Genomic DNA, 26,350 nt, shown 5'->3' on the forward strand with positions numbered 1-26,350 from the left:
CTTAGCAGGAGAACACGTGAGTTTTTCTCCAGCATCAATGCTGTGTTTTAAAATCCGACTTGTGCAGTCTCGCGTCTCTTCCGTTGAGGGCTCAGCTCTGCAAAGCGCTGAGCACTTTGTTCCTAGTTCATTAACTCCCTTCAGAGCATGGACAGTCCCACTGGCTGTAGGGGGACTGGGTGTGCTTAAAGCTAAATACGTGTGTAAGTGCTTGCTGGGTCAGGGAGGGAGCGTGCACAGCAGCATACGGGACTGAGCCCTGAAGGAACAAAAAGAATCACTTCTGTTCCAGGCAGTGGTGGTTCTAAATATTGTAGCCTTTTAAGTATAAACCTGATGGAGAGGTGCGTGCGTGCGCATTCATACGTCTGTCTGTGAATCTGTCTGATCAAGAACTCCTCCTAAATAGGAAGAGCTGGGCCACCAAATTTGGTAGGCAGCTTCCTCTTACAACTTAAAGCAAGATCGGGGTTTGGTTGTGCCAGGACAATGGGATGCGCCTGGAATGCAATTGTTTCTCATAACATGGAAAGGCAGGGCTCTGCTAGCAGGGATGGTTATATTGTGTAGTGACCACAGGGGGGCAGCAAGGGGCCAGAGATGGGGACTGGGACAGCTATAACCCCATTGGGCCAGCAGGGGGCCGGGGTGGAGAAAGAGACAGCTATTTACTATATATTTGAGAGCGTTTGACTGTTCGTACGTCTGTGTCTGTCCCCCCAGCTGGGGGACATGCACTCCTCCCTCGGGGGTGCCTGCTGCCGTGGCAATGGACAGGCGCGTCTCACTTGGCCCCATGCTGCTGCGGTGAGAGAGGACTGGGGTTGCCCTCTGTCCCTGGGCAGCCTTCAAACTGAACCCCTTATCCCCAGCCCAGAGCAATGATTTAAATGAAGGAAAACAAAACTTATTTGAGTTAAGGACCCAAGCAAGGCCGGGTAAATCCCTTAGATTTATGTATAGAAATATTTGGTACTGATTTGTTTCACGTTGGAATTTTGTTGTACTCGATGAAACCCGTTGGAGCTGTTGCTTTTTCTTAGGATCTGGTATTCGTAGCACGTTTTTAATCCTGTCTGTTAAACGTGTGTGAGCTGTTGTATGTCATTTTGATCACCTGGGGGTTTTTAGTTCTTGCAAAGAAAAGATGTAATATAACCTGACGGTCACTCTAACTTTTTATGTCTAGGTTGGAACAAATACCATGGATAATCCTTTGCTCAAGTACAGTGCAAAAGAGTATTTTTTTAAAGCTGCTCTCTGCCACTTTATTGTGGATGAGTTGAATGCGAAGGTTAGTGACCTCTGCTCTATTTTTCTAGGATGTATCTAGATGAAACTTTGCAACATGAAGTAATGCTAATGTGACTGACTGATCCTGCCTTTCTGCAGCGAGGGTGTGAAATACAAATTTTCGGTTGATATGCAGGAGGGATGCAAATATGGGTCAAAACTGTTTAAACAGTTCAACGATTAAAATTACATCATTTTAACCGGGTAGCCATTAGTAGCGGTAGGGTCTTACTGTTGCTGCGGCAGGCACTTGGCCGGGGTCAGGGCTACTGAGGCATAGCCGGGACTGTAGCAGGAACCGGGGCGGCTGAGAACTGGTGCTGGGGTGCAGCCGGGACTGCTGGAAACCAGGGTTGTGATGCAGCTAGGAACTGGGCCCTCTGCCATAGGATCTGCCATTCTAACCGTACATTCCTACTCTCTCAGAACAACTGACTTCCTAATTTTTGTACGAATGGTTGCTGAGCTGGGGCCTGTTTCTCAAAGCAGATTCCCTTTTTACTCTTGCCAGCAACCGAGGCCCCGTTTGTTTCGGCAGCAGACAAGGGTGCGTAGAGAGATCAGTACCGCAAATCAAGCAGAGGTGTCTATGACCACATTCATCTCCGCAGACAATTATTTGCAAAAGAAAGGGAAGCAGGTATTAAAATCAGGCCCATCAACTCTCGGGTGCCATAAAATAGAACCGTCTTCATGTGGACACAATCTCATAATAAGGGCACGATTTAAGCTTCTCCAAAGAGCCTCTTTCTATTACCCATCTTGGACAGGATTTAAAATACTGCAGGAGTCCTTTCGGGGGCTGACTTCCATCCTGCCTATTGCTTTTTTTGTTCTGTAGGCAGGACGGATGTTGGCGTATAGTCGTGTAAATGATTAATCGGTAAACCAGGGTTTATCGGTTAATTCTATTGACTACATGACCTCCCCTTCCCCCCTCCCCCTCCGCTGCCTCTGTATCCAAGGCAGCAAGGTGGGGGGAGGGGAGGCAGGAGCCGGTGCCTGTGAGGAACCAGCTTTTAAGCAAGGTCCTCACAAGCACCTGAGCCCATGGAGCCACCTGTCCCCCATCCCAGTGCTGCTGCCTCTGCACGCAGAGGGTGAGGGGGGCAGGCGGGAGCTGGTACACGCGGGGAGCCGGCTTTTAAGCCAGCTCTCTGCAGGTACTGGCTCTGCAGAGCCACCTGCCCCTTCCCCCCCCTTGTTGCCTCCCACAGAAGTAATGGGAAGGGGAGGTGGGAATTGGTGCTCAGGGGAGCCAGCTTAAAAGCTAGTTCCTCTCCCCTTTCCTTCCCCCCGTGATGCTGCCTCTGATACAGAGGCAAGAGCACATGTTGGAGGGCAGCCAGGATGCCGGCGCAACCCCTGACCATGGGGAGCTCAGACCCCCCGTGGACAGGGGCAGCCCCACACGGCCTGCTAAGTCAGTCCAAATAGTTCTGTGTGTTGGATCAGGCCATAGGTACCTGATTTGCACCTGCAATAAAGGTCAGGTTCTGAAACCCTTTAAAGTCACAATTCAAGCTGAAAAAACAACAGACGACAGCAGACCTAGCTTCTGCTTCAGAGGAAGCCTGTCTGTTCTCCTGTGCAAGTCATTCCCTTAGCTTTGCAGTCTCTGTTGTCTCTAGTTTCTTCTAGTATCTTACAGGGAAGAAAGGGGAATGGTCTCTCTCTCTCTGTCTGTCTCTCTGTCTCTCTCTCTCTTTTTTTTTTTTAAAGTTCTCTGAATCCTAGAATCCTAGGGCTGGAAGAGACCTCAGAAGGTCATCAAGTCCAGCCCCCTGCCCAAAGAAGGACCAGTCCCAACTAAATCAACCCATCCAGGGCTTTGTCAAGCCGAGACTTAAAAACCTCTACGGATGGAGATGCCACCCCCTCTCTAGATAACCCATCCCAGTGCTTCACCACCCTCCTAAGGAAATAGTTTTTCCTAATATCCCACCTAGACCTCCCCCGCTGTAACTTGAGACCATTGCTCCTTGTTCTGCCAACTGTCACTACTGGGAACAGCCTTTCTCCATCCTCTTTGGAACCTCCCTTCAGGAAGTTGAAGGCTGCCATCAACTCCCCCTCACTCTTCTCTTCTGCAGACTAAATAAGCTCAAATCCCTCAGCCTCTCCTTGTAGGTCATTTGCTCCAGCCCCCGAATCATTTTGGTTGCTCTCTGCTGGACCCTCTCCAATGCGTCCACATCCTTTCTGTAGTGGGGGGAGAGGGAGGGGGAGGGGCCTGGAACTGGACACACTACTCCAGGTGTGGCCTCACCAGAGCTGAATAAAGGAATAATCACTTCTCTAGATCTGCTGGCAATGCTCCTCCTAATGCAACCTAATATGCCATTCACCTTCTTGGCTACAAGGGCACACTGTTGACTCACATCCAGCTTCTCATACACTGTAACCCCCAGGTCCTTTTCTGCTGAACTGCTACTTAGCCAGTCGGTCCCCAGCCTGTAACAATACTTGGGATTCTTCAGTCGCAAGTGCAGGACTCTGCACTTGTCCTTGTTGAACCTCATCAGATTTCTTGCGGCCCAATCCTCTATTTCTGTCTAGGTCACTCTGGACCCTATCCCTGCCCTCCAGTGTATCTACCTCTCTCCCTAGTTTTAGTGTCATCCAGGGGCGGCCCGTGAGCCTAGGCAGACTAGGCGCCCGATGACGGCATCACAAGGCACCTGGGCGTCCCATTATTATGTCACGGCCATTGACAGCCGTGCAGGCAGAGGCGCCAATCGCGCCTTCTGCCTGGGGTGCCAGCTACTACAGCCGGTCTCAGGCTGCTCCTGGTGTCATCTGCAAACTTGCTGAGGGTGCAGTCCGTCCCCCCATCCAGGTCATTAATAAAGATGTTGAACAAAATGTGGATCTAGATCCAAACTCTCCTTTCCGGCTTCCTCCCTCAAACAGCAGACATTCCCCTCCCCCAACCGCCCACTGTAGAAATGTCAGTAAGGTTAGGTGGAAAAGGATAGTCTTATTAGAGGCTGTACGATGAGGCAGGGCAGGAGCATCACCTGTCGCAACAAGGGGGCTTCAGACTGAAATCAGCCTTCTAGCCCGTTATTTTGCCTCCTAACATTCTCCGTTAGGCAAAGACCAAGCTTGGGCCTTAAATTTCTTTGTGTGCTTGAGATTTTACTGGAATCTGTTGTGTTAGGCTGTTTGTTGCAGTGTGTTAGGGTGAGGTTATATAAAGACAGTGACCAGGGGTATGACCAGGGGTAATGTAGTCATCCACAGTTGCAAATGAAGCCCGGGATTTGAATTTCCCGGGCTTCATTTGCATGAAGCCGGCCGGCGCCATTTTTAAATGCTGGCTAGTTCAAACCCCGTGCCGCGCGGCTACACGCGGCACGGAGTAGCTAGTTCGGATTAGGCTTCTGATCCGAACTAGCTGTACGCCTCGTGGAAGCCTAATCCGAACTAGCTACTGCGTGTAGCCGCGCAGCACGGGGTTCGAACTAGCCGGCATTTAAAAATGGCGCCGGCCGGCTTCATGCAAATGAAGCCCGGGAAATTCAAATCCCGGGCTTCATTTGCAACTGTGGGTGACTACATTACCCCCGCTAGTTCGAACTAGCGGGGTAGTGTAGACATACCCCAGGTGAATAACTCTTGCATTTGGCTGAAACCCAGTGCTTGCTTTTTCTAGTAATTTTAACTTCTCTGTTTCAGCTTGCTCTTGAGAAGTATGAAGAAATGTTTCCAGCATTCACAGATTCAAGAGAGTGCAAGCTAGTGAAAGTAAGTCGAACTGATGTTAAATATAGTTACCCTGAAAGTTGAGTCATTTGTCAGAAAATAAACAACTCTGCACTTTACTATCTTTCCCTTACCGTATAGTATGTTGATCTGTTCATATTATTTGTGTACATTAGAGGGCGCCCACATGAGTTTATATCTGGCTTGGAATTGTACAGAACTTGTTTAACTTGTGAGATAATTATCATTTGTCTCTAGCTTAATCTTAATGAAAGTACATATTTTATTACACATAAGCAAATATAGCAATAGATCCAAAGGGCTTATTGGATAGTTCCATACATTGTCTGTACGTTGCTGGATTTAACAGGTTCAGGAATTCCTCATGCTGCGTGAAGCACACGCATTGGTTATCTTTTTCCATTTGTTGATGGAGAAGAGTGTTAGGTATAATCCGTAAATCATAGTGCAGTGGTTCTCAAAGTGTGGTCCCCATGGACCAACCACCTTGCAGGTAGTCTGTGGGCTTGGGACTCCAGCCCTGTGCACTCCCCCTCACGTGGTTGGAGTGCTAGCTTCCTGCTGTGTGTGTGGGGGGGAGAACCCTGAATCTGGCTCGTTGGAGGAACCAGCTGCTCCCCTTCCTGCTGGCTGGGAAAAGGGGAGTGCAGGAAACCGCTTGCCTGGAGGCTTTCCCAAGTGCTCCTATTGGCCAGAATCACAGCCAGAATCCCTATCCCTGGCAGCCCCCTCCTCATTTTTGGCCCCACACCAGAGCCTGGGGGAACGGCCCACAAAAATCTACTAGCCCTGAGATCCCAGAAGAGTTAATCTGGCCTGTGGGGAGCCCTGAACTTCTGTCCTCCCTTCTATGCTTCCTCTCCCATGGGGCAGAAGCAGGAGGAGAGTATGACTTCTGACTGATTTTTCTGTGGGTCAGTGGCTGCCGACCCCCAAAAAGGTTCTCCCCCCCCCCCCCCCGTTATAAATAAAGACAATGTTGAAAGCTTTTGTTTTGGACATAAATTAATATTTTACTTGATTAAAAATGAAGTTTGGTAAACTAACATGAGAAAGTTAGAGCACTTACTCTATTTACAGATTTTGATTTAGATTAATAATATTTCATTTCTTACCAGTGATATGCCCTCTTATGTTATAACTGCAGATTTATGTTTTTATGCTCCAGTAGCCTAATATGAATCATTTACTATTTAAGGTATTTAGAGAGACATGAAGGCATTTTGTCGTCATGGGTGGTTTGCTGGTGGCCTGCGGAAAGGTTTGCATTGGGCGGGGTGGGCCCCAGGCTAGAAAGGTTGAGAACCGCTGTCACAGGGTAACGGAGTACTCAGACTAGCATGTGCACAATCTGATGCTGGGAATGGAAGTGATACATTTCCCATACTAAAGTATAACCCTTGCCTCTAATTCTGGTAGAAGCTGCTGGAAGCTCATGAGGACCAAAACTGTGATGCGTACACTGAGGCCGTAAGTAGTCAAGCCGTACCCTGAGGCATTTGTGGCGCACTATTCCCGGACCAAAGTTCAAAGAAGCCTCCCTCTAGTCTCCATTTTTGCATGCTAATTTTGTCCGCTCGGTTATTTGCACGAGAGTTCCTGGGCATTGTTGTTCTTTGCACTGTTAGCATCCTCAGTGCTGTATGAAACACCCAGGCAAAGACCCCGATTCCCACTTAACGCTGCTCTGTTTACCCTTCTGGAGCAATGGCCTAAGTCAGTGGTCCCCAACCTTTCGGGGCTGCTGGGCGCCCGGGGGCGGGGCCACTCACGTGTCGGACATCCGGGGGCGGGGCTGCTCACGTGCCACGCGTCCGAGGGCGGGGCTGCCCATGTGCTGCGCACCCAGGGCCGGCACCACCCATGTGCCCAGGGCAGGAGCTGTGCATACGCCACGCGCCCGGGGCAGGAGCCGTGCATGCGCCGGCCCAGATCAGTTGGCGGGCGCACATAAATGCCCTGGCGGGCACCATGGCACCCACAGGTACCACGTTGGGGACCCCTGGCCTAAGTGTATGTGAAAATTCAGGCTACTGTCTCTGTCCTGAGGACCTGGCAGAGTTTATAATCTAAGGCATAATTCGGTACTGGGTAACACATCCCTAGCTACTACCCTGATTTTAGTAAGTGACTAATCCACTATCTGATAAGTCGCTCCCTCCCCCCCTTGATGCCTCTGTCAGAGAGAGGCAGCTGGGGGGGAGCAGGAGCTTAAAAGCTGGTTCTCCCCTGCAGCATCTCCGTGGGGCGGGGCAGGGGCGCAGCGGGGAACTGGTGGCACTTCCGCCTTCGAAACGTAGCAAGAGCAGGGCTCTTGTACATTTCAAAAGCAAAGTGCGCAGGGAGCACAGGGCCAGCGGGGGACTCAAGCAGTCCCCTGCTGACTCTATGCTCCCTGCGGTGTTTCCACCTTTGAAATGTAACAGGAGCCGGCAGGGCTCTCGCTACATTTTAAAGGCGGAGGCGCCCTTTTTGAATAGTCAATGCAAATTCCATCGACTATTCGACTAGTTGATTAAATTTAACATCCCTAGTAGTAGCAGATCAGGTCCTAAAAGCTTAAACATCTCTAGGTCTTCACGTGTGTACTCGGTGCTTCGTATTAGTGCAGCAGTACAAAGCAGCTGAAAATGTAAAAAGGTCCCTGTTCAGCAAACTGCCCCACATCAGCAAAGCCCTTAAGCACATGCTTAAGTTCCACTGAAATACATAGAGACTTGGGTGAGGTTTTTTTAAATGACCAGTTCTCCTACTGGTCATCACTGCATTTTGAGGTCTCTGCTCCCCACTCCAGTTCCTTCTTCCCTTTTTTTCCAACAATCCTGGTCTGTTTTGCTTGATCTAGGAGAGTGAACTACAGGGTATCCTCCATGATCGTTTTATCTTGCCCTGAAAAGGCCAATAGCAAGAGAGGAAGAGCACTGGGGCAGGGGGTTGCCACAAACTCTCTCCTCCTCTCTCTCAGAGGTGGTGCTAATGTGCCACGGCTTTCTACGCTGAAGCAGTGTCCTGCTCTCTTAGATTTTTATATTAGAAACTCCCACTGATTGTAGTGAGCTTTGGATCAGCCCTTTACTACATGTATCACTGGCTTAAGGAATAACAGAAATGACCAGCAAATGAATTGTAGCACATAATTTACTGTTGGGGTAGTGATGGCATGTTCCAGTTTGCCCTCTGTTAAACCGTGTTCAACTTCCTTCCACTTAGGTTAAGGAATTTGACTCAATATCTCGCTTGGATCAATGGCTTACCACTATGTTGCTTCGCATCAAAAAGTCAGTCCAAGGAGATGGTGATGGAGACCTGAAGTGAATTATTTATGGTATATATGGCATGCAGCCTAACTCCTAAATAATCTGTTTTTGTGTAATGGCCAGGGACCATTATGGGATACTTAACGATATGTCTAGCTTAATTTTGTTGCTTATGAACCAAATGACGTGTATTGTTAGTATCCTGGTGTCTTTTTGATGACCTGGATGGATGAGAATTGATACCCCTAGGTGTTGCTAAGAGATCTTCCATATGTGAGAGCAATAGCGGGATTCACTAGACTGTTGAAATCAGTGAAAGAAATGCTTGTGGCAAAAATATATTTTTTGGTAGCTGGTGAGCCAGAAGTCTTTCATTTTTAATTTTCGTTTTGCTGCCATTTCTCTCCTAGCTCATTGTCTTCCACACCTTTGATCCATGCTTGTAAATATGACATACAGTACACAGTATTTTCTGATCTAATGCTATATTGCTAGAGTTTTATGTTTTTAATGGACCTTTCTCTATGTAGACTTTTGTTTTTAAAATGATAAAGCTATTTTAATGATGGTAGTGAAAAGCTTATGATTTTTATATACAGTATGCATGTGTGTCTGTGTACATACTCTACAGATACATGTGTGCATGAATAAATACATAATGATCTGGGTCTAAAAACATTAATCTTCATGTGTGTGTGGGAGGGGGTCCGCTTATAATGTAAATTACCTTCTCCCCAAAACACTCATTAACTAGGACCTAGCTTATATATTTTTCTGTTTAAGAAATATATATAACATTTAAGTTTCTTCTATTTTTTTCCCTTGGATATGTTTTTTCCGCTCATTTTATTTTTTGGTGTATACCATCTCTCCTGCCCTAAGATGACTTTAACAGGTAATAATATATTTTTCTAACCTTTCATTTACGTAAGTTCCTGCTATTGTCTTTGCTGCAGGTTTTTTGTATGTGCCAGAACACTATTTCGTTACCTTGGTGCTGTTGGCAAGTCTGTGTCAATGGTATGCGGTGTAGTGACTGAATTAGACTTGCTCTTAGCTTAAGATACACCTTTTCAGCACTGCTGGACAACAGCTTGCCCAGGCTTGCTTTAAAACTATGTAGAAAATAAAAATCACATACAATGATCTTGAAGAACATCTGTGAATCCTAATTTCTGTTTGTATGTGCCTAGCCTAGTTTCAATGGAGATAGACAAGCTACCTATATTAAATATATCAAAGTGAGGTATATTCATGACCATTGCAGTTTCAGTGTTGTGGCTTAATATTTCAGTGCAATTCCAGTAAGATGTAGAAATGATTTAATTTTTATATCACCAGTGCTGCTTAGGTAGTGAAAGGCTACTGGTTTTATTTTGTATAAATGCTTCTTGTCATTTGAGCTTTTAAATATTGGATACTCATAAAATAGGAAAACACTACTATCCCATAGTTTGGTACCTGTACTGTGCAGCTATCTATGGTCTAGGTTGGTTTTTGCTCTCTTGTGGAGGAAAGACCTGCCCAAACAGGGTACTAACTGACTTTCATTTTTAAGAATATCTATTTTTTTTCCTGTGCTTCTAGCTTTCCTTAATAAAATGGAACTGAGTGGCTATATTGCCTGACACACAGTAAAAGTATGGGTACGTAGTAATCCTAGCAAACAGCACACACATTTGTTTACAGAAAATATCAAGTGATAATCATAAATTCCAGGAAAGAACATGGTTGCATTGACTTATGTTTCAGAGGGACAGCCATGTTAGTCTGTAACTGAAAAACTTAAAAAACAGCAAGTAGTCCTGCAGCACCTTAGAGACTAACAAAAAATGTAGCTTGTTAGTCTCTGTCCCGTAGGACTACTTGCTGTTTAAGTTCATTGACTTACATCAGTCAGTTTAAACTTTCTTCCATGTTGTTTTCTAGATGTGTTTGTAAATGATTCCAGGAAGGGATCTACCCCTGCTTTCAGCTCTGTGCTGTGTAGGGAGTTTGGCTTTTCTTGTAATTGAAATAAACAGCACTATTGGCATTCGTTGAAATTGGACAAAATTGTTTCCTCCCCCCTCAAGAATTTAAAAAGCTTCTTAGGAAAAACTTGCTTGGTTTGTTGGATGGAGATGTGTGGCTTCAATGAGACATAGGGGAAATGGGAGGAGCTGGCTCTGATAAGAAACAGACTCCAATAGGGTGGGAAGTGTTAAAAAGCTGCAACTTCTTGTGCGATTAACATTTGCTTAGCTTGGCTGATCTAATTAGAAATGACTCACTTGGGCCTCCCTTTAGGGAACACTCCTGTACAAAGCCAACTTTTCTTTAACAGATATGCCAGCATACTCCTGTAGTGTGGGTGCAGCTTGCAGCTCTGGAAGGGGTTTTTCTGTCAGGGTACAAAACCATGGCCCTGGGCATGAACTAGCATGTAAGCTTACAGATGCATTTTCCCATTGATTTAACTGAGGTTAGAACAGCATAGCTTTGCTCAGGGGCTGGATTTTTCACACCTGAATGCTACAGTTGTGTTGACTCAGTTTAAGGTGTGCCTCTACAAAGACAAGCCAGAGGGGAAAAGAAAAGGCTTAAGAGTAGTCCTATATATTTGAAAAAGCTCTGGTCTAAGAAGAAATGAGATGTTAAGCTGTTTTGTAGAAAGGCATTTGTTTTTTCAAACTTTCCTTATGCAAAGAGGAACATTTATATCAGACAAAACTCAGTTTAGCCAAGTTTAGTGAAAATCTACACAGGTAACACCACACACAATAGCCACATTCAACACTTCATACACAAGTCGGCACTAGTTATATTTTACTTTCCATGGCTGGTTTATTTCTCCAGGACCTGAAACACAGTATTTTGCACAATTATGATAGTATGCATAAATTATTGCTGTAACAGAACGATGTACTAGTCTGTAAGCCGTTATTAATGCACTCTAATGTAGTAGTCTTGTCTAACTGCAAATCTTGGTGATTTTGTATAGTAGCATGTCATCTGTAATGTAATAATTTGCTGTAAGCTGTGATACCAGTTTTCAAATCATGTAATCAGAGCAAACTGTCAGGCTGTTATTTTTCCTTGCCCTGGGTCAAGAATCTGTACTATGAAAACTAATAATGAAATGGCCTTAGCAGGAACAGATTGTGTGAATTCTACAGTAATAAAATGAAAGTGAAGCAATTGTAATGAGCATTCTTGTCTGTAGACTAGCAGTGGCCATGAGCTGTGTTAATGGTAAGAGACCCTTTTGTCAGCGAGTGCTCTGCAGCAAGTGGTTCCACCTTCTGCATGGTTCATGTGTAAATCTTCAGAATGCTCTGCACTGAATTTCCCTACTGCCACCAACACGACACTACGTGATTATTTATCTCATCCAGACTCACGTAAACAATCAGCTGTTGAATTACTGTTCTAAGCTGATGTGTCATAGGCAAACAGGGTGTGTTTTCATGGGCATGAGCCCCGGAGTAGCTTGTAGTGCAGTGGTCCCCAACATGGTGCCCGCGAGTGCCGTGGCACCCGCCGGGCCATTTCTGTGCGCCTGCCGAGTGATTGGGGCCGGCCCTGCCCCCGAGTGCACAGCACAGGGGCGGTGCCAGCCCCAGGTGCGCAGCATATGGGCATGCAGAACAGGAGCAGCACTGTCCGTGGCCCTGCCCCCGGGTGCCCCAAAAGGTTGGGGACCACTGTTGTAGTGGATAGATTTCACTTTTAGGAAATCCTTCAAGTTGGTCCTACTGAATTTTGCCTAGATAGGCTGTCAGGTTCCTCTTTCACCCATGCTAGGGCTGATTCAGGCTTATGGGAAATACTGTCCACACGGACTAGCCAGGATTGACCAGTTAACCAAGAAGGGAGGGCCTCATGTCCCTTAGTACTCAATACTGCATGCACAACTGAAGGGCTACAATAGGATTTGTTCATGTGTGAAAATGAATCTAGTAGAATTTTCTGATGCATATTATAACATTACAATGATTGCAGAAATAATCAAGCCATATGTAAGCAAAACAGAGTACTGAACAGTGGAATGATTAGGCTTAAGTCATGAAATAATCAGGAGCAACTTCTGTAGAATCATGGCCGTGTATCCCCTGGGCCTGCTATTATAATTACCTCAAAATCATAAGATCCCTGCAATGTATCATGCATCATTCCCACTGGGGGAGGTGGCCATCTGGTACTTCAAGCAAGCCATTTACAAAAAGGGAAGTACGCATTCAATATTTTAATAGGATTTAATAGTTCATACAGGTTACTCACTCAGATACATTCATGGAGTACAAAATTCTTCCCTGTCTACAGGTACTAATACTCAGGATTTAAATATATCTACAAACACTGTACATTGGTCATTAGGAATCATGTGAACTTCAACACTCAAAATGAACACAATTTTTGAATAAATATGCCAAATATAACTTCTTAGAAAGCTCTTTTTAATCCTTTTTCCTGGATCAAGCTAGGGGCCAAAGGTAACATCAGAAGCTCATTTAAGGTTAAAAAACCCACAACAGAACTGTAAGACCAGAGGTGATTTTTATTGCTTCGCCTACCAGTGAGTCTTCTAAGAATGGGCCACAAAACTTGATTGTGCTTAACGTCCAGCAAGCTTGTCTCACACTGGTTCTGAAGAAAATACCAAGTTACGAAGCCTTCAGCAGAAAGGCAGAGCCTCAGCAGCTGTAAATTGACTGCTAAGATTTTGGAACAGTTAATCTCCCTATTAGTAATAAGATACTTGACCAATGCTCATAAAAGCTCTTTAAAATGGGTTGTGCCTTTTCTAGGCAACTGCTTTGCCTCTGAGTTTTGAAAAAAGGCAAGTGGGATGAAGCTGTTTTAATTGTTGAAAGTATCATCTTTGAATGCTTCTAACTAAACTATGGGGCTAATCCGGCTCCACTGTTCAGGCATTTTCCATTGTGACAACAAGCCTCTGCTCAGTTAAATCCATCCACACATGGAAGGTGCTCACAAAATAAGTTAAGGTCTACATTTTCCCTCACTGAGAATAACGCAGAAAGTGAGCCCTTGCAATGGAAAAAAAATTAGTTGTACAGAGACATCCCACTTTGTTGTAGGCAGTAAAGGGAACTTAGTCTCATTGTAAAAAGGATTAGGACAAAAATTGACACCTTGACTAGATTTCTATAGGAGATTCCAAGAAAGGTCTGATCCTGCAATCTCTTTTAACACAACACCCATGAGAAGGACCAATCAGATTATTCATGGAAGCATAGCTTGAAGCATCCAACCCATAAAAGCCTCTCCAAAAGTCCACTGAAGTCCATGGGAACTCTCCTATTGCACCTTAATGGATTTTGGAGCAAGCACAACCTTCCTGGCCCTTTAAAAGGCACATTGTCAGTATCTTCCTATTAATTTTTTCACTTTAAATACCATTGTAATAGGAAAACAAATGTTTTTAAAATATAAACTTCAGCACAGATGTCATTTATTTTTGGCATTTGCCTCAGTTTGAGCACCTTCAAGCACTAGCCCAAAGCTGCAGTGGTTGCATTTCCAACACTGACTCTTAGAAAAGGCTTATTGAAATAACAGCAACAATGTTCTTCCTTCACAAGTTTTGTAAAAAAAATGTCAAAGTAAAATTTGGAGCCTGAAATTACCAGAATTGTCTTAATGGATTCCACTGACCTCCTGCACACCAAGACCCCTAATCCCACAAATGAATCCATCAAGAACCACATTAATTAATAGGGACCAGTAGAGCCAGTTGCAAGATCAGAGATTGAGTGCAAAGCTAGTGCAAAAGTTGGTGATAATGAAGCAGTAATTTACACCTTTACTTTTTAGTGAGTTATGTTAATCACTAGAGTAGTTACCCTGCTAATTCACAACTGACACTCACTGGAGTGAGTTAACAGTACCTGAGCTATTTTAGAAGAGCACAGTCTGCTTCCAACACCCAAACCCACAGCCTACAATTTCCACATTTTTTATATGGAAAAATAAGAACTATCGGAATGTCCAAACCTTGCTCTCATTAGTTTTTCCAAAAGCTAAAATCATTCTATTTGAATTTTTGGCAAAGCCACATTTAAAACACTTCCTGAAATGAAATTTAAAAAGTTTGGGTTTTTTACATATGGCCTTTTACTAGGAAAATGTAACCATTTAACTGTTAGGCCCGGAAACACCACAATATTTGTGTTCACGTGTTGTGGAATCAAATTGGAAATGAAACAAAACAAAAAAACCCACACACCCTCCTTTCTAAAGGAACTGCACTTATGCCATCCAAACCAAAGGAAGAAAGGCTTACCATACACCTTTGTAGGAGGGTAGCGAAGAGGAGACTGCCTGGACAGATTTCCAGAGATTAAAACAATGGCAGATCTTCATATGCTCTGCTTGAGGATAACTGCTCTCTGAAATGATTGTATTATTTCACACTTTCATAACAAAGGGTACAGAAAAATCAAACTAATAAAGTAGAATAATAACTATCAGCTGGAAAAGGAGCTACAGCTAGACTATGCAAACTGAAGATCACAGATTTGTGATGTTTTATGGGGGGAGATAAATGTCGTAGAGGTCGTCCACAACTTGCCCCTCTTCCTTTTGGGTCTATGCTGTCTCCTAATTACATCACTAGGTTACTAGCCAAATCCGAAGTTATTAGAGGTACAGTCTTGGAGAACAATACCAAATCATTCCATATTCACCAGAGCATGAAGCTGCGGCTGAATAGCATCTGTCTGTGTGTGGAGTACTGTAAGCTCACTTAAGGTGGTAGCTATGAGGGCTTCCTGGGCTCCCACCGTCCCATCTGATTTGCAGTCTGTCACGGTGGTCGAGCTGCCGTCATGCAGTGCAGTCACACCCCCCGGGACAGCAGTCAAGGTTTGATAGTGGCCGTTTTCAGAAAAAGACAGCAACTTCTCTGAGATTTTTGGTGACACGTGATACTCTTCATCGGGAAGCTCTGTCTTGTGACCTTCATCGTTCTTAGAAACGCCTTCAACAATAACCAGGAAAGACTTCCAGGGTGTATTCTTATCATGTATCTAAAACCAAACACAATACACAGTTTCAGCACTTGCTGTTTAGAATGACAACACTCGGTATTTCTACAGAATCTTCCAGTCAAGGATCTAAAATGTTTAAAGGTAACGGGGCAGATTCTGTGCCCTGCTCCTCAGCTTTTATACTGCTCAGGCAGCAGCAAAGGGAGGAGGGACTTCCTATAACCTCCTACATGGGGATTCCCACACAGGCACAGAGTCAGCAAAGTGTACTTCTATGGCAGGCGTCTGGAGACAGGGAGTACAGGCCTGAGCTATTGTCCGCTTGTGCGGAAAACAGCAGCCCCATTGCTGCTGTAGCTTGTTCCAGGGGCAGGTAGAGAAACAGCGTTCTCCAATCAGGTCCCTGATGGGCCATCTCACTTCCATTTTGCAGGGACATGGCAGTGCCAAGATCGTATAGCGAGTCAGTGAAAAAGAACTGTCCCTCCCACCGTGTGCGATTGCTGTGAGATCAGTTTGTCTGTAACCTGGGAAAGCTGCTGGCCTGAATGGGACAATGCGTGCACTCAGAAATTTGGAAGACGACAGCCCCTTTTCTAGGGCGGGTCCATTGTGCATGGCCATGTCTGAAATGCAAGATAAGGCCCACTGGAAATAACGGGAGCGTGCAGCGAGGCTCCATCCTTACTGAAGTGTGCCGCCGCAGGGTAGATTTATCCGTGAACGTTCTCCCGCACGCATTGCACATGAATGGCTTCTCCCCGGTATGTATTCGATGGTGGCGCTGCAAGGCATTGAGCTGTGTGAACTGCTTGCCACACTGATCACAACAATAGGGCCGTTCGCCTGAAATCAGAGCACAGGGTTAGACTGACCTCTCAGCTGTACCCTGCATGCTGCTCCTTTGGTAATCTCATAGGGGCACTCGCACCATAGTTATTTGATTAGGCAAGTACAGGCACTTTCAGAAAGCATAAAAATACCTTTCCCTGAATTTTAGGTTTGCGTAAAATTATCTCGACAAATCTAAGGTAAGTAAACAAACCATGTCTATGGTTTACAGGCAGATCCTTTGCTACTGTGAACCAGTTTAGCTCTATTGGACCACTGACATCAACTGAGCTTTCAGTCTAAAGTACATGAGTTTTCATACTCACCCGTATAAAATATTTTACTAGGGCAGGAATTCTGGGATTTATCCCACCATCTGGTTTCTCTCTTTAAATCTACCACAGCAGATCACAATACTACTCAGAAGTAAAATGCACTTTTAGTCTAAAGCATTTTCCATCCATGATGTATTATTTACCCCAGTAAAGCATTCTGAGATACAGCCACAGGGTTAAACCACAGCACTGGAAAAGAAAAGGGTTTTGGAAGATATGAAAAAAAGATGTGCATGTGATGAGGTAGAAGATACAAGCCTGGTATCTCAGGTAGCAGGCAAGATAGGGGTGAAGCATCAATGGCAGGATAGTGTACAGGGACACAAAGAGACCAGCACTAGACAAGTGGAGGGGAGGAAAGTAGACAGCGTCTTTGAGATAGCTGAAGATAATCTAGGGAGAATTTTATAACTATGGACAATATTAAGCTGGCTCTTGCTGTGGAGATGGAACAACTACGCTGCACTTTGTACATGAGCAAAGCTGGACAGAGACATCTGCACTATGCTGCAGTGCTGAAAGCGAAGGACTTCAGAAAGACACTCCAACAGACAAAAGAGAGGAGATAAGACGTGGATGAAGATTTCAGCAGGAATAGAACTGAGGCGGATATGGATACAGTTGATGTTATGGTGGAAGCCATATCAATGTCTTTCCTACCCGTGTGAACTTTAATATGCTGGTAAAGCGAATTCCTCTGTGCAAATGTTCTGAAGCAAACTTCACATTTAAACGGCTTGGATCCAGTATGTATTCTATTATGGTGCTTCAAGTACTCCTTAGAGGCAAAGCTCTTCCCACAGGTTTCACACATAAAAGGCCTTTCTCCTACAGCCAGAGTGAATTGGAGAAGGAAAAAAAGAAGGTGTTTTAGAATGTTATTAGGCATCATATTCAAACACAGAGCTATTCTATACAAACTAAATGCATGTCTATGTTAAAAGGGATTCCAATGGGCCTAGCTCGGGAGCACAAGCTGTGTAATCAGGTACAGAGCATGCCTGTTTGAGAAAGCTGCACGAGGTACCCCTCTCAGAACGTAACCTCCCCTCTCACTGCACACCAGAATACCTGCATGCATAGGCCTTGAGGAAAAGCCCACCGCAGTCTTTAGTTAGAGGGAGTTATTGGAGGCCTTTGGCTTAGGCCTATTCTGAACACAGTCCTGCTCACCTTTATTAGAAGGCCACTACAATAAGTAGCTGATGTTTGAGTGTTGCATAAGGCAAGTTTCCCTGTGTTAACATGGCACTAGTTTTACACTTTCTGCCAGGCAGAAGAGTCCATGAGCACGGGGAATAGAGAGATTTTTGCTACATTGGCAAATTTTTGCCACAAGAAATGCAAAAGGAAAAGAGGAAATTCCCCAGACATGACATAAACCTTGTGGGTACGTCAATCCAGCATATTTGATTTAAACTGTAAGTGTATGAAGCAGGCAATACCAGAGTAAAATAAGCCACTTTGAACATTAAGTTTCTTAGGTTAATTGTTGCATGTTTACCCGCAATGTCTGTCCAGATTTTGCTTTTATAGTTATTGACAATGGGACTGACTTTCCAAATCAGCCCCCCAGTTGGCCCACTGAAGCCAATGGGAAACTTCCAATTCCTTTAATAGGTTTTGTCCACTTCTATCCACTGCCCTCCCACCATCAGAGAGCACTGATGTGGGCAGCCCATGCAGGGGAATAAGGGAGCAAAATGCAGAATGTGTAAAGGTGTCTCATGAATGAGTCTTTAATAAACACAAAAGGGCCTTTTACTATCATTCAGTCAAATAACTGGGTTTATTATGGGCTTCAGAGTTCCTTTTTAAATGATACTGCAGGCCGACACTAAATGGCAGTAAACCTGTGAAGAATATTTTTGATAAAGGCATATTTTAATTGTTTTTACAGCAGTAAACTCTGAAAACGTTAAGGGTGAAGCATTTCCCCCCCCCCCCGCCCCCACCTCTCTCAAAAATGGTCTCACTCCAATGCAGAAAAGCAGCATACGCAACAAAAATGTACTTGTGCTTCATACTGTAGCTCCCACTCTGCTCAGCGTCCAGATGGCTGCAATTATTTATACAGCTGGTGTTTTATTGAAGTCTTGTGTTTGTTTTTTCTTTAGAAAATGCTAATTAAAAGTAACCCCTTCTTGTATGTTTCCTAAAACGTGGCACCCTGGGTAAAGACAATTACTCACAAAATCCTGGCCTCTTCCCTCCTCCGCCCGTACTTTTAAGGTCACGAATATATTATGCTAGCCACAGCAGTTAGGTTCTAAAGTTTGCACCCAACGCCCCTTTACATGGAAGAGTGTAACAAAAGAAGAAACTTACCTGTGTGACATCTTTTATGATATATAAGCATGTGATTTTGTGTAAATCTTGCACCACATTCATCACAGACAAACGGTTTTTCACCAGTGTGGATTCTGAAATGAAAAAATACCATTCACCTGAAAGGTTCTCTCCTTTCTACAGTACTCATCACTTTTATTGTATGGTTATCCTCTGAATTGGGACTAAAAACATTTGGTCTTGTGGAGTTCAGTGCTAAAGGTTTTCTAATCTAGCCCAGATTCTGTGCTGACAGCCAGGATTTGGGATTAGGATCCAGAAATATTTGAGCCAAAGAACTTTTGGTAAGCTTAAAAATCTCTACTGAATGTTTACGTGTTTCAAATATAAAAATGGAGAGGGAAAAATAGTTACCTAATTATAATTTTAAAAATCTGTTTTTTTTTAAATTCCACCTGGAATCAGAAAGTCAAACAGTAATCCTTATGACTCAGATAGCATCAATAAAACTTTCTGCAATCAATGGCTAACAATTCTTTCTAGATGATTACTGAGTCAGAACAGTTTGGTTCGCTGTATCCTAGCTGTGCCGGCTCTGCAGAGTTGTCAGCTCCACAAAGTACGTGGCTGACACAGACTGAGGACACACAAGGAGCAGAACAGGAAAATGCCATTTTTATATAAGCTTGTCTCTCACCAACAGAAGTATGGTCCAGTAAAAGATTTTACCTCAACCACCTTCTCCTTCTAATATTCTGGGACAGGCTACAACTGCACTGCATTTTTAGTCCAGTCATTTTCCTTATTATAGCTTCAGTTCTGCAGTGAGATCTCCATGGTGGAGTCCTGTGCCCATGCAGAGCAGTTTGGAAGATCAGGTCTACAACTGCATTTCAGCTGCATCTACCTTTAACTTCCTGCCTACATATGAACTTCACACTTGATTTACTTGACTTCTTTGAATAGCTCTGCAGGAACAAAAATACCAGATGAGCAGTTCTCATAGTTAAATATTAGCAGGGGAGCTTATATGTGAAAATTAAAGTGAAAAAAAATTTGTTTCATTAAAAGTAGCTTCTTCCTCTGGGTCTTCCAAGCATCTTGTCTTTCTAGGTCTGTCTTCTAGAGCAGTGTTTCCCAACTGGTACTCCGCGGAACCCACTTACTCAACCAATTCCAGTGGGGCTTTTTTATATTTTTTTTGCTTGACAAGTTACCATGGCAACCCTAAGGGTTCCTTGAAATTCTTTTAAGATGAAAAGGGTTCCATGGCCAAATTAAATTGGGAAACACTGTTCTAGACTATAAGCTCTTGGGACAGGGACTGTCTTGATATGCATAACACATACAATGCTGAGCACCTTGTCAAGGCTTAAACAATACAATCCTCACAGAGAGCATCCTTACTGTCTATTCATATTTGTCCAAGGTAGAGGGGCAATCTCATTTATCTTCCTGAACATTGAATGACTTTCAGGGGTCACTACACTTAGAGGGTGATACTGAAAAAGTTCCATATTTGTGTTGGTAATAGGGATGTAAGCGACTAGTCGACTACCCGATACGCAAATTCTTATTAGGTAGTTTGAGTAGGAACGCGACTAGTTGCTCCCCCCTCCGCTCCCCATGCAGCTTCTATCAAAAAGAGGCAGCAAGGAGGAGGGAGCACAAGTCAGTGCTGGGGGGAGCTGGCTTAAAAGCCGGTCCCCCCCAGCCCAGCAATGTTTCCGCAGGGGAAAGGGGAGACAGGGGGCAGCAGGGAAACAGCACGAGCAGGGATTGAAAGAGTCCTGCTCACGCTGATCCCACTGCTGCTCCTCTCCTGTCTGCAGCTCTTGTACATTTCAAAGGAAGAGGCACAGAGGGGAAACCACCTCTCTGGCCCTGATACCTCTCTCCCTTTGAAATGTACAGGAGCTGCCCACAGCTCTTGTACATTTCAAAAGAGAGAAGAGAGAGAAGCAGCAGTTCTTCTGTCCCTTTCAAAGGCAGAGAAAGCCCAGAGTCTCTCCCTGTGAAATATACAAGAGCTGCAGGCAGCTCCTGTACTTTTCAAAAGGAGAGAGGCAGAGGGAACCCGAAATATACAAGAGCTGTGGGCAGCTCCTGTACATTTCAGAGGGAGAGGCACAGCGGGTTAGTGAGCGCCCCCCTTATCGACTAATCGAGTAGTCAATGGAAATTCCATCAACTACTAGATTAATTGATTAATCAAAATTTAACATCCCTCGTTGGTAACAACATTGTAGGACCCAATCCTGCTAATACTTCCTACGAGGCATAGTGTTTGTTATCTTGTGAAATCTCAATGATTTCAATGGGACTATGACGACAGAAAGCATCCTGTCTGTATGTAGTAAGTACACTTTGATTAAGAGACTAAGATCTAATGAACTTCATACCTCAGAGGAGAGAGTGGCCTAGTGAGGTCAGCATACTCCAGAGTTCTAGGTCCGGCTCTGAAAAAGACATCTGGGGGAATGTTCCCCACACTTACCCTCCCTCAGTGTGCTCGGAGGGTTAGTGAGGGGCTGATTCTGCAAGGCCCCAATCCTACAGAACATTTACACGTATACTTAAGTTTAAGAACAAGTAATTCTCTCTGCTTTATACACACACTTAAGCATCAGGGACACAGCAACTCAGCACCTTGCAGCCTCAATCCCCAAATGAGACAAATTTGCCCTCCCAGACATGCAACTCCCATGGACTTCATGTGCCCCATTTGTAAAGGCGCTATGTGCTCATTTTCTAAGCTCTATATAAATATTTAGCTTTCTTACTACAGTCCTCCTCATTCCTGCTCTGTGTCTACTGTCTGCATGGAGTTCTCCTTGAACAGTGACACCAGACTGGTTTGTTTCTATTACATTTCTTCTTGGTTTTTTTCCCCCCACACCAAGCTGATGCTACTTTATTTGGGTCACATCCACCACAGGGAATATTTACTTATTTTTTTAAAAAGAGGTTCATTCTCGCTGCATAACACTTTACCATTCATTTTAGCATTTCTTAAGCCAATTAAAAAACTAAGGCCCCAAACCTGAAAACACTCGAGCAAGTGTGTAGTTTCACTTCTGAGAGCAGTCCCACTGATTTCAATGCAACTACAGTAGACTTCCGATAATCCGGAACCTATGGGACCTAGGTGGTGCCGGATTATCAGATATGCCGGACTATCAGGAGGTACTATAAACTGATTATATATATAAAGTGTTCCTAGCCCTTTTTATTGTACATACTGTATACAGTATACTATAATGTTTTAGTTTTTTTAAACCTTTTTTACCCTTTTTGCTCAGTTCAGCTGCTGCTGCTGCTACCTTGTGACTCATTTTTTGCCGAAGCTCACTCACTAGGCTCTTGCCATTTTGATGCCGGACTATCAGGAGTGCCGGACTATTGGATGCCGGACTATTGGAATTTTACTGTACTCACATGAGTAAAATTATGTGTTTAAGTGTTTGCTGAATTAGGGCCTAAACCTATATCTTGGGCTTAGATTAAATGATGCTGCTCCCCTAACCAGAAAGAAAACACTCTGAAAAGGGATCTATTGAAACCTCCCAGTCACTCTGCTTTTAAATTCCACTCTACTTGAGGGTTCAGGACGACTTTCAGTGGATTTTACCTTTCCCACCAGAATCTAGCAAGGCCAGTTAAGTCTGTTCATACCTCATGTGTGTTTTAAGTGCAGAAGGCTGAGAAAATTTAGCCTCACACTCTGTGCACCCATAAGGCTTGTCGCCTGTATGCGTCCTTTCATGAAGCCTCAAGGCAGTTTTGGAGCTCAAACCCTTTCCACACTGTTGGCACTGATGACGCTCCCCACCACCCTCATGAACCTGGAGAATGTGCCTCTTGACGTCCTTCTTCCTCTTGAACTTCTTACCACAGAGTTCACAAGGGAAGTGGCGCTCACTGGTGTGGACGTGGCGTTGGTGGCTTTTTAAATTGCACCGGTTGGCAAAGGTCTGACTGCATGTTTCACACCGGTAAATGATTTCAGCTGCGATGCCGTGACTGTGCTTTATGTGCTTGAGGAAGCTCTTCTCATACAGAAATTCCTTCTTGCAGGTGCTGCATTTGAAGTTGCCACCTCGTTTCTTCTTCTCCTCCTCCAGTTTTTTAAAGCTTTCTTCTGATTCAAAGATGCCATTCCACTCTTCATTCTCAGGCTTCACGCTGTTCTCTTCTTGGCCCTCTTCCTTCTCCACAGTAAGCATGCTTTGGTCTATCAGGAACTTGTTCTCTTCAGTAGCTTCCTCTGCATCCTTCTGTTGCTCTCTCAACCGCCTTGTGTACTTCTTCTTGGGGATTTCTACAAATACTTTCCTCCCAGCCAGCCTCCCACTGGCTCTTCTGATTTTGGCATAGGGAGGCTTCATGGTTTCTTTTTTCTTGTCGACCTTCTCCTTTGATTTGGAAGCTGGCCTCTCAGGAGACATGCCATAGCTGGGTCTTCCCATGGGGGAACTGGGAGAATCAGGGGGATAGTCTACACAGTCACCTTCTGCCACAACAGTTGTTTTCAACTCAAGTAAAGCATCTGATTGGGTCCCACTGTCCTCTTCAGCATCTTGTGCTTCAGAGAAATTTTGCAGCTCCAACAACACTGATTCAAGCATCTGCTTCTTCAGCTGAAAACAGGTTTCAGACAGGTCCAAGCACTTAAGCTTTTCAGCTATGTCCAGCATACGTTGCACTCGGTCTTCCTCCACTTCTACCTTGGCAGTGTAGACAAACTCCAGAAATGAAGCAAAATCAGCTACCTGGACCTCATTCAAGAACACATTTGTCCTTAGGCCATCCATGCTCTTTTCATTAAGAAACACATCCTTGAAAAACTTGCTTGTTGCTGCCAATACAGCTTTGTGAGCAACAAACTCTCCCCTGACTCCTTGATATTCCACACTAACCGTTACATCACAAAAATGGCCCAGAAGACGCAGCTGGTGCATTTCGTTCAGAAGGTTTATTGGCGAGGACTTTGACTCTAGCAAAACTGCATTACTTTCCATCTTTCTTCTTTCTGCAAACAGCTGTTAACAACATCACATGTTAATTGCCTGTCATGGAAAAACCAACAAAACTTAAAAGCCTAACTCCCATTTTGGCACCTTAATAAAGTGGCCAGATTTTTCAGAAAAGCACTTTTGAAAAATCTGGCGTGAAGCCAAGAGTCTCATTTAATCCTGAAACTATTTAGAAACATGCTAATAGCCATTCATAGAAAGTAATTAGCGATTAGCACACTTAAAGTGCTAAATAGTAGTTCCAGGAGTTTTAACAAAAGCTGGATGAAGATCTCAAAACAGAAATGTCAATGAGACCATAAAAGAGAGAAGCTAATTATTTATTTCCACAAATTGGAGAAACTATTCTAAAACAACAGGGTTATGGATCATGGTCTGACCTGGTATGGCAGCTCTTATGTTTTTATGATTGGCCTGTTTCGTGCAAGGCCTACTATAGATTCACATCGTTTACCAAGCATAAACAATGGAGTGTAGGTGGCTAAATTCAATTTCCACTTCTCTATTTATTCCAGACATATTTTCTCTTTCCTCTCATATCAGATTTAGCACAACACTAAGAACTACCGTCAAGATGCAGAATGCACTCATTCTCATAGCACTGATCTTCTACTCAAGTGGAATTTGTTCAAACAGGAAACAATTTTATGCATACAATAAGGAACATATTGCAAGGAAAGGCTTTCAATTCCAGTGGATGACACACACATTCAAACTGCTAGCTGCATTCTCTGCTTTAAGCACATATCTGTGCCAACAGAAACATCCATATGTATTTCTCTTAAAAAAAAAAAAAGAAAAAAAAAGATGCTATGTCACTGATGCCTGCAAACTGCTCTGAGTGGGCCCAGGGAGTCTGCCCACATAAAGCAGCTTGGAGGACTGGGGACCATATTCTTACGTAGGGCCAGCAATCTGGTATTCAAGTCACGTCATACTAAAACGGCAGCGAATAGAGAATGGGTCTCAAACCTATTTCAGCATGCCCCCTTTTTTGTGTCAGTAGTAGTTTATGGTTCCCCCCTCTTGGCTACACAAGTATATGTAATGCCTGACAAAACAAAGACAAGAAAACCTGTTTTGTTAGGCATGATACAGTATGACTAAAGTGACAATTATAATTTGAGAGGCACAGTAGGATGGCCACTGGAGCAGAAGAATGGCATCAAGTTTAGATGAGAGATAAAGCAAACATGTGAAGCCCAGGTAACAGTGTTGGAGGGATGGGATCAGAGAAACACTGAAGTTATCAGACTGATACTCATGGAAGCTTGGCCAATAGGCTAGGCTCCTGCATGATAGTGTAATGGAGTGTTGCTATGTCACCTCATCAAACTGGATCAAAAAGGACTTCATTATCCTTCATATTTACACTAATCTCACCACATGCAACACTAGCACTGTCAGCATCCCATCTGTGGCACAACTACATCATACATGGTGACGCCAACAACCCTAAGAGATATTGGATGTGAGGGGATGTACAGGGCAATGCTCAGTCACGAGAGGGGAAAGCCTCATCCTCAACCATCACACCTCCGCAAGGGGGTATCTATTAGGGATGTAAAATCCCCTTTAAAAAATTAACTGATTAAACTGTATCCCTTTTATCCAGGATTGCATGGCAGGGGCTGCTTCAACCGCCGGGCAGGGCACACCATGGGCAGGGGGCTGCTCCAACCAGGCCGTTCCGGGCCACCAATTAACCGGTTGCCCTGGTAGCATGATGGTAAAGTAAATTGCTTCCTGGGTAACCAGTCAACTCTTCACATCCCTAACGCCTGTGTCCAGGACCTGCCCCCCGTACTGTTCTGTGAGTGTGCGCAGGATCAACCCCCCCGCCACCCTCCCTGGGGAGGAAGTGTCCACAGGGCAGTTCCCACCCCTCTGGGGAAGGAAACTCTTGGGGCTCACCAAAGCGGGGCAGGGGTCCGGGGGTCCCCCCCCCACCCGGGGGGGGGCCGAGGTCTGTGTGAGGGGAGGGGCTGTGTGGAGCCCGTGAATGGGGGGATGGGGGGCCCCGTGGAGCAGCGCTGTGGGGCTCAGCCACCCCCGGGGGCGGCGGGGATCTGTGGGGGGAGGGGAAGCAGAGACCCATGGGGGGAGGGAATCTGTGGGGCTCCCGCAGCGGGGATCGGGGGGGCGGGGCTGTGGGGGGGGGGGGACTCCCCGCTTACTCACCGTTCAGCCCCTGGCCCCGCGCGACGGCCGGAAGCGCTGGGCGCTCGCGAGCGCTCCACCCCCCCCCAGTCAGCCGGACCCAGCCACTTCCGGCAACGGCCACGGAGTCACGAGACCACGCGGCGCCGCCTCCCGGCTCGAGCCCAATAGGACGTCGGGCGGCGCAGAGTGATGACGCGAGCGGCCAGGGAGCGGGCGGAAGTGGCGTCGGGCCGCCCTCCAGGGGGCTCCCCCTGGCGTCGCGCGGTTGCCTGGCAACGCTTGAACCCTCCCCCCCCATGACTCGCAGTCAGTGCTCACCCTGCCCCTCCCCCAGCAGGCCTGCAGACGGGGGGGGGGGCCTGTCCTGGCATTACATGGGGGGGGGGAGCAACCCCCCAGGGAGGTTTAACTGGGGGGGGGGG

General features: G+C 45.2%; 2 protein-coding genes across 3 annotated transcripts in view; one reads left to right on the forward strand and one right to left on the reverse strand.

Moving 5' to 3' along the window:
• NAPB (NSF attachment protein beta) overlaps nt 1–11,459 on the forward strand; it is a 36,853-nt gene extending 25,394 nt beyond the window's left edge. For both annotated transcript variants that reach the window (XM_075925729.2, XM_075925730.2), the window contains 4 exons: nt 1,190–1,294; nt 4,975–5,043; nt 6,442–6,492; nt 8,233–11,459. In XM_075925729.2, the coding sequence (XP_075781844.2) occupies nt 1,190–1,294; nt 4,975–5,043; nt 6,442–6,492; nt 8,233–8,337 (330 nt within the window). In that variant the 3' untranslated portion in view covers nt 8,338–11,459. The remainder of the gene's footprint in view (nt 1–1,189; nt 1,295–4,974; nt 5,044–6,441; nt 6,493–8,232) is intronic.
• Nucleotides 11,460–12,503: 1,044 nt separating this feature from the next.
• GZF1 (GDNF inducible zinc finger protein 1) lies at nt 12,504–26,075 on the reverse strand. Its single transcript, XM_075925728.2, has 6 exons — nt 25,947–26,075; nt 22,405–23,771; nt 18,769–18,863; nt 17,101–17,268; nt 15,963–16,120; nt 12,504–15,313 (listed from the first exon to the last, which is right to left on the reverse strand). The coding sequence occupies exons 2-6, from the start codon at nt 23,748–23,750 to the stop codon at nt 14,957–14,959; spliced, it is 2,124 nt and encodes a 707-aa protein (XP_075781843.1). The 5' UTR covers nt 23,751–23,771; nt 25,947–26,075; the 3' UTR covers nt 12,504–14,956.
• Between the last annotated feature and the right edge of the window lie 275 nt (nt 26,076–26,350).

Source organism: Pelodiscus sinensis, chromosome 3, assembly GCF_052426305.1.
Source record: "Pelodiscus sinensis isolate ZL-2025 chromosome 3, ASM5242630v1, whole genome shotgun sequence".
Lineage (NCBI taxonomy): Eukaryota > Metazoa > Chordata > Testudines > Trionychidae > Pelodiscus > Pelodiscus sinensis.